At 37.0% G+C, this 15,655-nt stretch overlaps 1 protein-coding gene across 2 annotated transcripts in view; it reads right to left on the bottom strand.

The window, feature by feature from the left end:
• The window catches only part of RBM27 (RNA binding motif protein 27), a 57,647-nt gene extending 46,720 nt beyond the window's left edge, over nt 1–10,927 (bottom strand). For both annotated transcript variants that reach the window (XM_074360876.1, XM_074360877.1), the window contains exons 1-2: nt 10,711–10,927; nt 826–944 (exon numbers count right to left, since the gene is read on the bottom strand). In XM_074360876.1, the coding sequence (XP_074216977.1) occupies nt 826–944; nt 10,711–10,769 (178 nt within the window). In that variant the 5' untranslated portion in view covers nt 10,770–10,927. The remainder of the gene's footprint in view (nt 1–825; nt 945–10,710) is intronic.
• Nucleotides 10,928–15,655: the final 4,728 nt, after the last annotated feature.

Below are 15,655 nucleotides of genomic sequence, written 5' to 3'. Positions count from 1 at the left end.
ACACATACAAACACACACACAGGCAAATGAAAACAGAACATGACAGAGAGTAACAAGTACCATGAAAAAAATAAGTAAAGCAAGGCTGGGATGAGGAGAGAGTGGCTAGGGGCAGAGAGTGCACTATATCGTATGTAGGGTGCTCAGGGGAAACCACTGTGAGATGATGACATTTGAGAAGAGACCAGAAACCATAAGGGAAGAAACCATGTTTTAAGCAAGGGTACAAAGAGTTCAAAAGCCTGAGCTGGGAACATGTTTGCCATGCTAAGAAAACAGCAAGGTGGTCAGTGTGGCTAGAATGGAACAAGTGGGGAGCAGTAGGAGATGAGGCAGAGAAGCAGTAGGGAGGCCCTCAGGAAGCTCTGCAGACAATGGACAAGACTCTGGTAAGTAGATGGAAGTTAAAGGTACAAAGAGAAGAAGGTTATGCCCATTTCTTCGTGGATATAAAGAAGCCCCAGCCAAGAAGGAGAAAAAGAGCTTCATTTTCCTAATAAACAGTAAGAATAAGCAGCTTCATTATCCTTAAATTGTTACTCCTCAACCATCAACTAGGCTCCACCACAAACCCCAAAGGACCCATTCTCCTAAAAAGCATTAGCTACCACCGCCTCAATATAAGAGAGAAGCAGAGAAGGAAAGGGGAAAAAAAGTTTTGTTAAAATATATAATAAATAATTAAGCATGAATAGGTATATTCAACTATTTAAAGAACCCTGACCAGTTTCTTTCCCATTAAGCTTATATCTTCAAGATTTTATCAGGAAGTTTTAAATTTAAAATCTTTACTTAAATAGTTGGTTGAAGACCTATAATAATTACCTTTTTGTAAAAATACGTCAAGTTGATCGGCACAAAAGGCTTTCAATTCTTTCTCAGGTTTGTCCTTCTTGACCAGTGCTACAACATAGTTGGCTAAGGCTGAAGGGTCAGCATCACATCTAGTTAGACAAAGAGAAAATAAAAAATTTTACACATTTTTTTCAAACACTGGTGTCATTAGTGAAGTCACCTCTATTTTGCAAAGCTTAAAGTCAAAAACTTTATTTTAAAAAGTGGCTGCAAGCACAGGCAACTATTGTAACAAACAGCATATACAAGTTACAAGTAAGATTTTCCTTTTCTGCTTATTTTTATAAAATAGTTTGTCTCCTATTTTCAGTGTTCTAATTATACCCAGCATTTTGGACCAAATCTACATTTGCTCTCGTAATAGGGAAAGGGTGACAACAGACCCTTAAGTTGCAGCTTGACTTCCATGCCTGTAGAAACAGGAACTATCTGTTCCATGTGTTCACTGAGGAAGAAGCAGGGGAAGGGATGGGACAGCTTTCCCCATTCCTTATAACTCCAAGCACCAGCATCTAAAAATGGCAATCAATTTCCACTGCTAATCTTCTCAGTGAGTAATTTAAGGATATTTCTAAAAAGTGAGAATGCAAGAAGTATGGCACCTCAGATTTTATCAGCAAACACTTTAGTAGCTATAAGCAATAAAGAAAAGATCTGGGAGTTAGAACAGAAAGGACAAGAGAAGTGGAAAGGGCAGCAGAGATAACTTTTATCTACATCACTTTTTTCCTAGTCAGTAGTAACCTGACTTTGGCATTCAAAATTATCTCCTATGCCAGGGCAGCACATGATCCTTGAGTTGCCAATTCCTGACATACAGTAATCTATCAGAATTAACATTTTATCTATATTACATGAAATAGAACATTTTCATGTTGCAAAAATAAATAAGTATACATACACACTTATATATTTATATGCTAGTTTTCTCATAAATGTACATTTAAATAACACATATCCTTCGTGGCTTCACAGCATCGTTGTAAAGGTAAAATGAAAAAAATCAGAATGACAGTAAATAAAATCATTATGCAAGCAAAGTGATCATATCCCTATAAGACACTATTCAAATTTAAGTAATCTTATTCTATAATCCTTAGGCCTCCAAAATCAACCAGAAAGTTAAAAAGTTTCAGCTCAAGAGCATCAATCACATTTCTAATAATTTTATGAGATTAGTATACAAAAGAAAAACCAAGCACCAACACCCTTACCTCCTTTCCTTTCTACTTTAATGCACCAAATTCTCAGTTTTACAAAACTCAAAAAAAAAAAAAAAAAAAAAAAGGTGATGGGAAAGGGTCAAAGTGCCCTAGGAAAGAGCTTAAGTATAAAAAAGAAGAGTTACATATTAATTAAAGCAAGCTGGGATTTTTCTTAAATAAAAAATATTACATTTTGAAGAATTATGAACAGATTACCTTAGTAAGTCTAACTGCTAAATTCTAAAATGGATATATAGCATTTCCACTTTCAAAAAATATGACCCATGCCATGCCTACCTTTGCTCTTCCATAAACACCTTAAAATAAAAACAGGTAAGTAGACTTAATTTCACTCTTGAGAACAATAAGATATTTGATCAGTATACTTCTAATCAACATTCAAATGGAGAGAGGGGAAAAAAATTACATTTCTACCCTTACTTAGAAAGCTCAGATCCTGAATAAGGAAGATATTCTAGGTATTTTTTAAAACAAGTACGAATGGCAGAAAAGAAGCAACGTTATTTTCTCTGGTGTTATGAGAACCTCCACAGAGTCTCATGACCTGACAGGTGTTAACGCTGCATAAGGATATGAGGTTTCTAATGAGAAACAGGCAAAACTCAGATTACTGGATAAATGAGACGGGTTAAACAAACCCAGATATCTTATACACATATTTAGCATTCAGACTCTGAAACACAAATGTAGAGTTAGGCTGCTTCTGATGAAATACATTTTGATGTGATAGTGGTAAAACTCAAGATGAATAGTTACAAGAAGGTAACAGAAAAAGACTGCACACAAGAGAAGAGAGTGATCACAGGTTCCAAATATTTGTTTAAGGTGAGTGAACAACTGACTGTTAATAACTGATAGTTAGAATTCTGCACCAAATACAAAAGCATGTTTACAGCCAAAGGAAAGGAACAATTTAAACATAAAAGCTCCTAATATGTATCCATAAAGTGCACTATGAAGGAAATTGCCCATCTGAAATAATGAGTCACACCAATTGAACGGTGAAACTTAAATACATAGGGGCATTTTATGCTGTAATTTTCTTTTTTTTTTTAAATAACATTTTTTATTGAGTTATAGTCATTTTACAATGTTGTGTCAAATTTCAGTGTAGAGCACAATTTTTCATTTATACATGAACATACACATGCTGTAATTTTCTTTACCTTTATGATTGCTCTTATTTATTCTTTCATCACCCCATACCATATAATCTTTAAAAACTGACAATTACAATACTATAGCAGCTATAGTACCAATACTAACAGTAGCCCAACAAGACTTCCAGAAGTGTGTCACAAAAATCTGAGTATGACTACTGAAGACCCTTGATAGATTATAAGACAAATGCAGGGCCACTTCCTACTTTTCTTACACAAAAAAGCAGTACCCAAAGAGAGTAAAATCTTTTAGCTCTTTATTTGTAACTACAGCTTATGGAAATTCGTTTCTGCTTAACTACAGGGACAAGTATATTTTGGAATGAAAGATTTTAAAATTTTGGATCCATAGCGATGTCAAACACACACGTTTCTAGACAAAAAAGGGGCTTCTATTATAACAAAGGGATTAGAAAAGGTAATAGCATCCACCTGAAAATACTACTCTGCTATAGCCTTTAAAAGGTCTTAACAGCATAATCAATGAGTTGTTACTCATTTTATAGATACTTAAATTTATAAGTATGTAAAAAATTAAGTGATCCAGTCAAGATCAGGCAGATAGCACACCTGAGGAACTAAAACTCAGCTGCAATTCCACTCAAGTAAAATCTATCATAGCACACACATTTTCCTAATGTTTATCTGCACAACAAATTAATGTTCTAAATGTCAATCAATAATCACCTTTCAGTTAAAATAAAGACCCAACAGAAGAAATTCCCTAACGTTTAATGGAAGTTACAAATGAGGATTCCCTAAAATTCACATCTTGTATTATGTTCCAATTATCTTTAATTAAAAAAACATCAATTAGAATGAATTGTTATCAGGGGAAGTTAATAGTCATATTGCCTTAAAAAATGTCTTATTTGCAAAAATCTCAAATTTATCTTTTTCTTCTTTAATGAACTCTCCATTGCAGGTATATGACATCTGCTAAGCTAGCACCTAAGCTTTACAGAATTCAGGCATATACCTAATTCCAAGACCAAAGAGTAAAGGTCCTCCCTCACCTTAGGCCCTATGCCAAGAAACACCACTAGAAATCCATTACAGTGTATTTGTTTTAGGAAATAGCCAAGACTACTTAAATCTTTTCCATTTTCAGAAAAATCTATATGTTTCTGAATATGGGCCGTTTTAAGTTCTACCTCACTGTGATTTTTGTTTCACAGGAAAGACAACTAATGAATATGCTATTGGACCACAGGGGAAAAAAAACCTGATCCTAATGTGTATCAACAGCCATTAAAAATGTTCATATTCTTTGACTAGTAGTTGTACTTATGGGAAACTAGTCTCAGGAAATAAATCCAAATATACAAAATACTTTGGGTACCTAAGAGACACCATACATACATTTCCGTGTTTGTGTATTATATAAAAACAGAATTACTTTTAACAGAAAAAGTCTGTTAAAAATAGGTAAACACTCTTACTGCTGAATGATTACAAAACATTAGGCATCCAAAGTGATGCTTATAAAAACAATACACAAATATGAAAATGCTTCTGATATAATGTCAACTGGAGAAATCAAGATAAAAAATTTTATATTTGAGTCTGATTATAGCTACATGAAAGTTCATATACAGAAGGAAACTAGAAATAAATATACACAAATAATTTTATTCTTTCCACATTTTCTGTAATGCAATAATTCTTTCACTTTTACTTTATAAAAAAGAAATAAAAAAACAAGTCTGACTCAGATCTTTGTTTAGAATATTCCTTTGATAAGACAGTACTGAAAAAATACAATTTGAGTTGATTTTATCAAAGAGTATAGGTAAGTAACTCTTAATTTCTAAGAAGATGTTAACTCATATTAAGATATACAAATACTGGTACTTCTACTTCTTTTCAAATGAAGGCTTTCATCTTCCCTTAATTAGTTAGGGACTTTCATGAATGAATACAATGTGGAAGAAAAGACCCCTAGAGTGGTTTAGGGCCAGGGAACATACAGATAGGTCTCTCAGTTGCAAATACCATTGTGATATCTGGACTGTGGCTCCTAGCACAGTAGCCACCAGCTAAGGATAGCCAGAAAATTAGACTATTTTAAAAAAAAAAACTTACTTTTTCTAATTGTGACCAACCTAAATACACATATGAGGACACTGATTCATTTAATCATTTACTAAATGTTAACTAAATGCCAAGCATCTTGCTGAATAATTGGAACTACTTTGAGGAAGACAGACCTTGCTCTGCAGTCACATGGCCAAGAGATGGAAATGAAAACAAATAATTATAGTACAGAATATCAAATGGTTAAAAAAAAAGATTAATAATGAAGTAACAACACTGTGAGAGGATGAGACAAGACAGCAGTAGGAAACATGAGGCTATAAAAGCAACTTCTGGCTTCTAGCCTATAGCAGTTGAGCCAGGGAGAATGAAGTCAGACATATTTAAGAGGCAGACCAAAGGACATAAGAACAAATATGGCTTGACTTAGTATACTAAAACTTGCCGAGAAGTCTTTTGGTCAAAATAAGACCTTTTCTATGAAACAGTGAATTTTCTATGAACAGGACTTTTCTCCTTAAAAAGTCCCACAGGACTTTAGAGGCACACTAATTCTTCAAAGCCAGTAAGTAAATTGTAAGCCACTTTGTAAATCATCAGTACTTCTCAGTCTTTAGAACATACCTCCAAAATACTCGTTTTACCCTAGTAGTTTATTTATCAAGGAGGTCAAGCCTAACAGCTGCTATGTGGTGATTTTTCTTCCCATTTGAGCAACTGCAGAGATTACTAGTCAGAGTTAACTTGATAAGGATTGCAAACTTATAAGCAGCATGTAAACTTCAGAGTTCAAAGTATACACCCCCTGACCAATGAACCAATGAAATGATCTAGTCAATGAACCTTATTGCTGCCTTTCCCACGATACTCAGAAATGACACACTCAATCTTCTAGCGCATTTTTTACAAAGACCTTATTAAGGCCTGAACTCACAGAAACTGCACATCCAGGGCTCTCACTAGCAATTCCTGTTCTTACCTTTAGGGCCTGCAATGAGAACCTAGCTCTGTCATGCGCTAGACTGATATTCTGTAAGGGGCAGCAGTGCTTAATATTAAAAAGAAAAACATTTTTGCAAAAAGAGTTGAATATATTTTCATATTTCAAAAACCATAAAATTTCATGCATATTTAATGATTCTGAGGTACACAAAGCACTTTTTAGTCTGTAACATTAATACTCATATCATATTCATGAGGTAGGTAAAAGGCTAATATAATTAACTCTGCTTAATACAGAAAGGTTAGGCAATCTCTCCAAAGTCACACAGTGAATCAGAGACAGACAGAAAACTAGAAACTAAATGCCCTTTGTCACATAATGATGCTCTACTAGAACAGACAGGTGATAGATAGATGCAACTGTCTAAAAAGTATTACAAACCATCACTCTTTTTAAAACATGTACCAAGACAAAATTTTTTGTTATTCATAGCTTTTATCTTCCAGTTTTACTGAGATATAACTGACATACAGAACTGCGTAAATTTGAAGTGTACAGTATAATGATTCGACTTACATACATCATGAAATGATTACCACAATAAGTTTAGTGAACATTCATCATCTCACGTAGATACAAAATAAAAGAAAAAATATTTTTTTCCTTGTAATGGGAACTGTTAGGATTTATTCTCAACTTTCATATTTGACACACAGCAATGTTAATTATATTAATATGCTTCACATTCCATCTCTAGTACTTACATATCTTATGCCTGGAAGTATGTACCTTTTGACTATTTTCATCCAATTCCCCTTCCTCTACTTCCTCCTTCTACTCCTCTTGTAACCACAAATCTGATTTCTTCCTATAAGTTTGTTTGTTTGTTTTTGAAGTAAAACTGACCTACAACACTATGTTAGTTCCTGGTGCACAACACAGTGATTTGATATTTGTATACACTGCAAAATGACCACAAGACAAATTTCTACAGTAAACCTAACAAGCAGCAGTGAATTAGGTATGCTTGTACATATTTAACATACATAAGTAACTTCAAACAGTCCTCATTGAAAACATTTTTTGGTAGAAATGTATGTTTGTTATTGAAAAATGCCTGCCTGAACTTTTTCTAAAGTTGAACAAATCTCCAGTGGTTGATTTATACCCTCGGTTTATTTAGAACCTTACTCTTAAGGAGTTCAAACACTTAAAATGAGCAATTATTTCTAACAGAAAGAAACCACGACATGGCCTACTTACACATAATCCCTACACAGTCTCCATGACTAGGCTATCTCCATTTTTGAAAGTGAAAAATGATGAGGAGCCCAAACAAGATCTTTGAGTTCAGTCCATTCACACAGCAGAAGAAAGAATTATAAACTCCTTGACTAAGATGGTATCTCTCCCCTTTACTGCACTACTAAAAAAATGGTTCTGGGTTTTTCACAGCCAGTTAAGGAGTCATTTCTTCCAGTCTCCCTCCTTCTGTCCTTCCTCTAGTAAAAGTAATAGATAAAAAGGAGTGGAAGGTAACAGATAAGCTCTAACAGCACAGGGTATTTCTAATTTGTCTATAGGAAATAATCACATACAAACTGGATTGGTTTTGTACCACCCTGTCACATGCGTTTCACTAGTGACAAGATAGACCACACTTTAAAAAAAAATCCCTAAGCATTAAACTTTCATAAATGTAGTTAACTATAAATTAAACTAAGTAAGAAAGCACAACAGGAAACCATGTACACAGCCACAGTATGATTCCAACATATCTACTGCAACTACATTATCTGAAAACCTAACAACTGCTCTGAAATGCTATGTTGTAACAACATGCCAATCTGCCATGAAAATTTTCTTGAATCCAGAATATGCAAAAAGTAAATTTACAAATACAACCCACTTTAGTGTATCATTTATTACATTTTAGGATGTCTAAACAAAAAATAATCTCCCATGACAACATACTAAGAATGAAAATATATGTGACATCTGTATTTGTATTTACTATTTATTAACATTTTCATTCCAAATCATTACTTATGTGAGTTAAAAATAAGTTTTTTAATTTTGTAGTTCTAGGAAAGTCACCTATATATTATTAAAGCCTAAGTAGTGATTTTAGGCTTTTTAAACCTTAAAAAAGTAACATTTTTAAAAGAGAAAAGAAGCATGATGTGCTTTGATTATGTAACTCAAAACAAATGGGGAAACTAAACTCAATCATTTTGAAAGATAACTTTTACCAATGAAAATTACAGAATACCTATGAATAAAATCAGTATAAATAGCCAAAAAAGCCTAGTGAAGACATTCTCAGGAGGTTCAAGTTCCCATCCAAACTAAATACTGACATTAAGGAAAAAAAAAAAAAAAAAAAAAAAAACATTGCCCAGAGTAAAACACTTTAGGGAGCTTAAAAAAAAAAAGGCAATTAACTATAATGTTAAGACATCACTTTCTACCTAAGACATAAAACATACATTTAATACTTTTCAAAAGGATCTCTACCAACAAACTAAAAATACAAAAGTAAAGAATGGGTTTTTCTTTTTAGTAAAGAATGTTTCAATAGACCTTTTTCTATATTTAGCCTCTTCCATATAAGATCAATTTCACTAAATCTGATTCACCATTTCCCACCTTCATCACAAGCCATCTCCGTCGTTGTGCTCCAAACTTGCTACTGTAGAAAAAAAGTATGACCCACATTAAAGAGGCCCATACTCTTCTACAAAACTTTCAAATGTGTCCAGAAGTCATTTTCACTTAAACCAGACCATAACTAATGTAAAACTCAGAAGCCCTTGGCGTACATTCATTCATACCTGTGCTCTACTCACACACTCATCCTCAGAATGCAAATAAACACCATTTCAGACATCAAAATTCCCCTAATGCTGTCTCCCTTAACTATCTTAACTTCTTCACAAGGCTAACACACTGTACTACAGATTGAGTCTTCCTAGGTGTTACCATCCCACCCCAAGAAACCAAAATAGCAAAACAACAAATGTTAGTTACTAAGATTTCTCAGGAGGACAAGGGAATACATAAAGAGAAATAGCTGTTTCCCAACAGCCCTCAATTTTACGGTATCTCCAGCCTCCCAAGATACCCCTTATTTCCACCTCTGCAAAAACTCAATTCTTCCACTAAAGTGATCTGATCTAATGAATCTAAGTCTTCCTATCTTTTCTCCTACCCATTTTCTTTCAGCCAGAAAGTCCTCACCACCAATAGAAGGATAAATAAGAAGTAGAAATGAGAAGGGGGAGGGGGCAGGAAATGATCCCTTCCCTTCCCATGCCTTCTTTTCCAAGAGGGCCAAAGATACCACCTCTCCCCAATCCGCATACCAGCCTTCCCTCTCTTTGCTTTAGGAGGTATGTTTCAGAGACTATCTATACCCCAGTGTCCCAAAGAAAACACTTCACAATCCTACCCCTTTAAAATGGTTACAAAGCCAACAAAAAGTTGATACCTCTGCTATCCCTTTCAAGAGTCCTAACAATATTTCTACAATACTACCCAAAATACTTCTTATAAAGAAGCCCCTCTCTTTTCAGCCCCTCACCAATAAATCCTACACCCCAATATCCTTAGTTGTCCTACCAGTATTTACAAACATTGTTTCTACTACCCCTTTTATTACTCCAACATCTGTATCTAAAAATCCCTAGATGCTGCCGGTATACCCCTTCCCGCCCGCCCTCTAATAATATTACTAGATACCAGGGTAGCCTTCTCAACCCCCCCAATCAAAATCTCAGTTTTTTCTCAACCTGTAATGGTATTCAAAAACCACCAGTTCTCCTGACACCATCAACTTCTCAATATTTCAAAATCCCTTAATATCCTTATCAGCTTCCCAATAATTCCTATAACACTTCAATACCCACAAATCCCTTTCAACTACCCCATACTTCAATTAAATATTCTTGAACCCTTAGAACTCACCAGTAATCTCTATAAATCCCTCAATGTCCCTACTCTCTCTTTCTCTCTTGGTGTTTTTAAAAGGTCCTCGATACTCTGCTTCTAGATCTTTTAGTCCCCGGAATAATATTGTTTGTAAAGCCCTCGATATCCTGCTACTCCCTTCCAGAGCCCAATATTCAAATTTTAAAATCCCTCGACAACCCTGCTTTCCCTCTGAGTTCTCAAATAGCAGTATTTTAAACTCCCTCACTATTTCTGCTACCCCTTTGAGCACCCCAGTATTTTTATTTAAAAAGCCCTCGCTCTCCTTGCTCCCCACCCCACCCCGGTCCCAGAGCCACATCGCCTCTACGCCCCTTGCTCTCCCTCCGTCCCCCCAACCCCCCACAATGGTGATAGTACTACAGAGAAGACAACGCCGGGACCTCCGGACGGCGGCCCCTCCGCTCCGCCCTCCCCCACGCCTCTTCCCCTCCCCCTACGCCCCGGCGGGCCCCCAACGCCCACGTTCGCCGGCCCCGGCCCAGCCTGGCTCACTCACATCGGCTCCAGTAACTTGGCCAGCCAGGACTTGAGGGCATCCACATCCTCTATGAGCATGGTGCAGGGAAGGCGGGCTCGGCCGCGCTCTTGTTCGGGCCTGCCGCCGGGAGCCACTCACCGCCTCCTCACGCCTTCCTCACAGCTCCCAGTGCCCTAGACCACCGGGCATCTTAGGAGACTTCAACCTACTCCCCGAGCCGGGGCCTAACAGGAACTAACCCAAGAGCCCTCACTCAACCTAGCACGACGGCTCAGGAGGGCGGGAGACAGCGCCAAGTGGCGGACGCGAGGACCAATAGAAAGGAGAGGGCCGTGCGCGCGCAGCCAATGAAAAGGCTCGTTCGCCCCGCCCGCCGGTAGTACCCAGTGAAGGAAGAGGGATCTATCAAGGTAGGTAGAGAGCTTACGTGAACTCCTGGTGCAAGATGGTATCTTGGAGAAGGTGCTGTGGCGCTTAAAGGGGCCGCGGCGCTTTTTTTGACCATGCCGCCGCCCGCCGCGGAATACTGGTGTCTGCTGCTGGGAGTGCCTGGGGGAACCCGGCGAGCCCCTCAGCCCGGTTCCTTCCTCGCGGTTTTCCTGGAAACACACACTCGTGTCCCGAAATGACTCAGCTGTAGTAAATCTGCAACACAACGTGAGATACGTTCACGTTCGACACTGCACAGAACGCAAAATTATACTTTTTTCCCTCACACGCTCGTCTTGCTCGGCACACACGCTTGTATTTTTGGCTGCTGTGCTTAAATTACGCAGAATGCTTCTTGACAACCATGCTCTGGACTCCAATAATCGTCATTTTTAAAACGTGGCGCAACGGATGTAAAAGGCTGAGGCCATTTCGATTTTACCGATATTTTAAACGTATTCTTTATTTGAGGAGAAAAAGGATTCCAAGTTTTTTAATATATAATTCTCTTTTCATTGCATAGGTAAAATTTGGTAGGGGTTTTTGTGCAGGGAGAATTTTGGTCAGCAAAAAAAGTTTTTTAAAATATATATTTTTAATTGAAACCACTGAAAAAGGCAGTTTAGTTTGTGCTAGATGACAAATCCCTTTTGGAATTTTGAAATTACTGGCTTGGCACTCGTGTTAGAATGTTTATTCAACAACAAATACTGAGCACCTGCTATATGCCAGCAATGTGTAAGGCACTAGGATTCCAGTGGTGAGTAAAACAAAACAAGAGTCCCTCCTGTTAGAAAGCCGAACAGTTTATAGGATTATGCATTATAATCATAACACTTCGAAAAATTCCTGGTGGACACACACCTCATATAAAAAAGATGGATTATTCCAAAATAAGCAGGTATACTAGAGAGAGAGCGAGAGCAAGTTTAGGCATACTTTTTCTATAAAAAGCTAGATAGCAAACTGTTTTGGTTTTGTGGGCCATGAGCTCTCTGGCAACTACTCAGCTCTGCCCTCTTGGCATGAAACTGGCCATAGGTGTGTATTATGTAAACAAATGATTGTGGCTGTGTTCCCTTAAAACTTACATGAAAATTTCCATTTTAGAGAATTTTCACATGACACAACATATTATTCTCTTGAGGTTTGTTTTTTTTTTTTCCACCCCCAACCATTTAAAAGTGTAAAAGGTATTGTTACCAGTGCCCAGAAACAGGAGCCAATAGTGTTTGGTTTGCTGACCACAGTTTGTGGACCGCTTATGAAGAGTAATAAAAGCAAAACACTCTTAGAAATCATCTTATGAACCTCCGTCACCGACACCTTCTCCCCAACTTTGCAAATGAGGGAGAGAGCCCAGAGAGACTGAGTCGTTTACCCAGAGTCACACGTGTTTATAGATGGAGCAGAAGGAACATCCAGGTCTAGCAACAAGCCCAGAGTTTTCCCACAGTCAATTGTTGCCTCCTCTTCCCTCTCTCCTCCTCCCCTTCTTCCTTTATGTTTATCCACATTTCTCCTTCACTTCTTTCCAGTACAGAGATGAGGTGTTACCCCTAAATGACAGAAATTTTTAAAAAGAGAAATAAATGTACAAGTGATTTGATTAGGCCTGGGGCTAGGCGAGAACTTGATAGTACAATAGATATGGAACAGGCATTGCCTTTATCACAGTAAATCACTCCTCTGCAAGAATTTCAAAGCGCTGTTCAGATATATTTATAGAACAAGTTTTGCAGGCCTTACTTCAGAGACGAGGGTGCTGAGATATCAGCTTCCTAGTGACCAAGGGCATTATTTAACCAAGCACATTTACAGAGAGTAGAACAGACATGATTACAGTAGTAATATCTGGGTGTAACGACTTTGGATAGTTTTTCTTTTTTCCTATTTTTTAAATTGTGACGTTATATTACTTTTCTAAACTGAATAGACTATATATAGGTATATATGTTCCATATAAAAACCAGCGCTTTGAATGTAGATATTGAACCCCAAACTGTATCTTGAGAAAACAGTGTCTGTAGATGAGTTGCTCTTCCAGAACTGGAAGTGGGGTACGGTGTAGTCAATTCCTGCCTCACACCTGGCTCTCTCCATTTGTTAAATAGTTGCTTCCAATTTGGTCAGTAACCATGGCTTAGAATTTTCCATATACTTTATTCAGTAGCATCCATTATATGCACAGAACTGACTCATATTCAGGTCATGAATGAATGAGGCACTGATTTCAGTCATTCAGTTATTGGGCTACTCTGAAGGCAATGCATACATATATGTATTGATTCAGCACACCTATTGAGTGCTGATTTCCAGGTACCAGATTCTGTGTTCTTGGTGGGGACAGAGACAAAAGTTTGAGAAGTGTGCCTTTTGGGGCCTCAGATTCTGCTGGTCTAATAATTAGGCATTGAAAATAATAATCAGAGCCAAAGTTGTTGAGGACATACTCAGTGCTGGCCCTATGCTAAATATTTCAGTGTATTGTCACCTGTCATCCTTACAATACCCTTGTATAGTAAACAGTGTTCATAGACAAAAGAATTGCATCCTAGAAAATTCATGAAAGCTAATGAGTGAAAAGGCCCGGCCTTGACCACGTGTGTTTGATCCAAAGCCCACACCTCTAATCTTCTCTTAACCATCTCCACTCACAAACACTGAAATATGAACTACATGGTTCATTCAAAATTTATTTAACAAATATATATTGAACCCAATATCATCTATTAGGCACTGTTCTTGGATAATACAGAGTACGATTGATTTTAAAATAATGTTCTTCCCTTAGTTAAGGTGAATGTTAAAATGGAGACTTAACAATCGTTGACTGTTCTCTCAGTTTATTTTCACAGGAAGAGAAAGAAAGAGACGCCAGTTTATCTAAGAAAAAAGAGTGTATTAATATGGGACATTGATGAGAGAGTGACTAAAGGAAGAAAAGATATCTAAACCATCCTTATTCAAACCAATTTCCCTTTCTTGGCTTGAGAGTAACTGGACCCTCACCAAAAAGAGTAGTCAATGCTGTGATCTCACTCAAGTGTTGACAGGGGTAGATAGGCGTTCCAAAATCAAGGTGGATCATGCCCATTTGTTTGTTTGTTTGTTTGTTTGTTTGTTTGTTATGGTCCTTATTCTCCACTCTGTGGCTAAGAATGTCCCAGATGTACAGTAAAAGAAGTTCGAGGGTCATTTTTAAGGTTTTCTCTGTGAAATTTACAATCACAAGATGCTTCCTTTACATGTAGTTAAATTAAGCTTTGGTAGAATTTCAGACTAAGAAGCTTATACTTACAAACAGAACCTCTCATGTCTGTGCCTTTGTAAATGATCAGCTAATTAAACAACATACCCATCAAAAGATCAGTCTCTCCTGAGTTTGGGTCACCTGGAGCAGCCTGTCTGGCTCAGAGAAAAGTCACTTCAATAAAGGTCGCTTGAATCTTAGTTATGCAAAAGACAAGGTGAGTTAGCAAACAGTGAGTCAATCACTGGAAACAGTCTCTCTTCGTTATGAAAATGTAGATTTGTTTTCCTAAGAGAACTGTGTTGTAAGGGTTTTTTGGTTTTTGTTTTTTTTTAAGTTACTTCACACTAAGCACCTATAAGAATGGGTAATATGTATATAAAAAAACTGACAACACTGAATGCTGATAAGGATGTAGACAAACTAGATCACTCATGCTTTGTTAGTGTAATGTAAAATGGTACGGCCACTCTGAAAAACTCTTTGGTATTTTCTCTAAAGATTAAACATGCAACTATGATATGACCCAACAATTATACTCTTGGGCAGAGAAATGGAAGCCTTTTATGTTTACACACACAAACCTGTACACAAATGTTTATAGCAGCTTTATTTATAATAACCAAAACCAAGAATCAGCCCAGATGACCTTAAACCAGTGAATGGTTAAACTATGTGATACATACATACAATGGAGTGCCACTCCATGCCTCCTTCCAACAAGGAAGGAACTCCTGATACATGTAGCAATCAGGATGAATTATGCTGAGTGAGGAAAAAAGCCAGCCCCTAAAGATTATATATTGTATGGTTCCATTTATATAACACTTTGAAAATGACATAATTTTAGGAGCAGAGGACAGAGATGGGGGTGTGGAAGGGTAGTGGGTGTGGTTTTAAAGGGCAATAGGAGGGATCCTTGTGGTGTGGGAACTGTGCAGTGTCTTAACTGTCAGGGTAAGTATAGGAACTACAGGGGTGATGATAACATTGTATAGAATTATACACACACTGCAAACAGGCAAAATGAATGCACATAAAACATGTCAATGTCAATATTCTGACTATGATATTATACCATAGTTTTGCACATGTTACCATTGGGGGAAATTAGGAAAAATGTACAGAAGTTCTCTCTGCCTCATTTCTTAGAAGTGCATTTGACTCTGTAAGTATCTCAATTAAAAAAAAAAAAAAAAAAAGGTGCTTCACACACTGAGAGCAGTGTCAACAGGGAGAAAAAGTTGAAGTGGCATCTCTGAGTGTGTGCATACCAGAAAT

This window comes from Camelus bactrianus, chromosome 3, assembly GCF_048773025.1.
Source record: "Camelus bactrianus isolate YW-2024 breed Bactrian camel chromosome 3, ASM4877302v1, whole genome shotgun sequence".
NCBI classification, from domain to species: Eukaryota; Metazoa; Chordata; class Mammalia; order Artiodactyla; family Camelidae; genus Camelus; species Camelus bactrianus.
The sequence above is the reverse complement of the archived record's forward strand: the minus strand, read 5'-3'. Positions and strand labels throughout refer to the sequence as shown.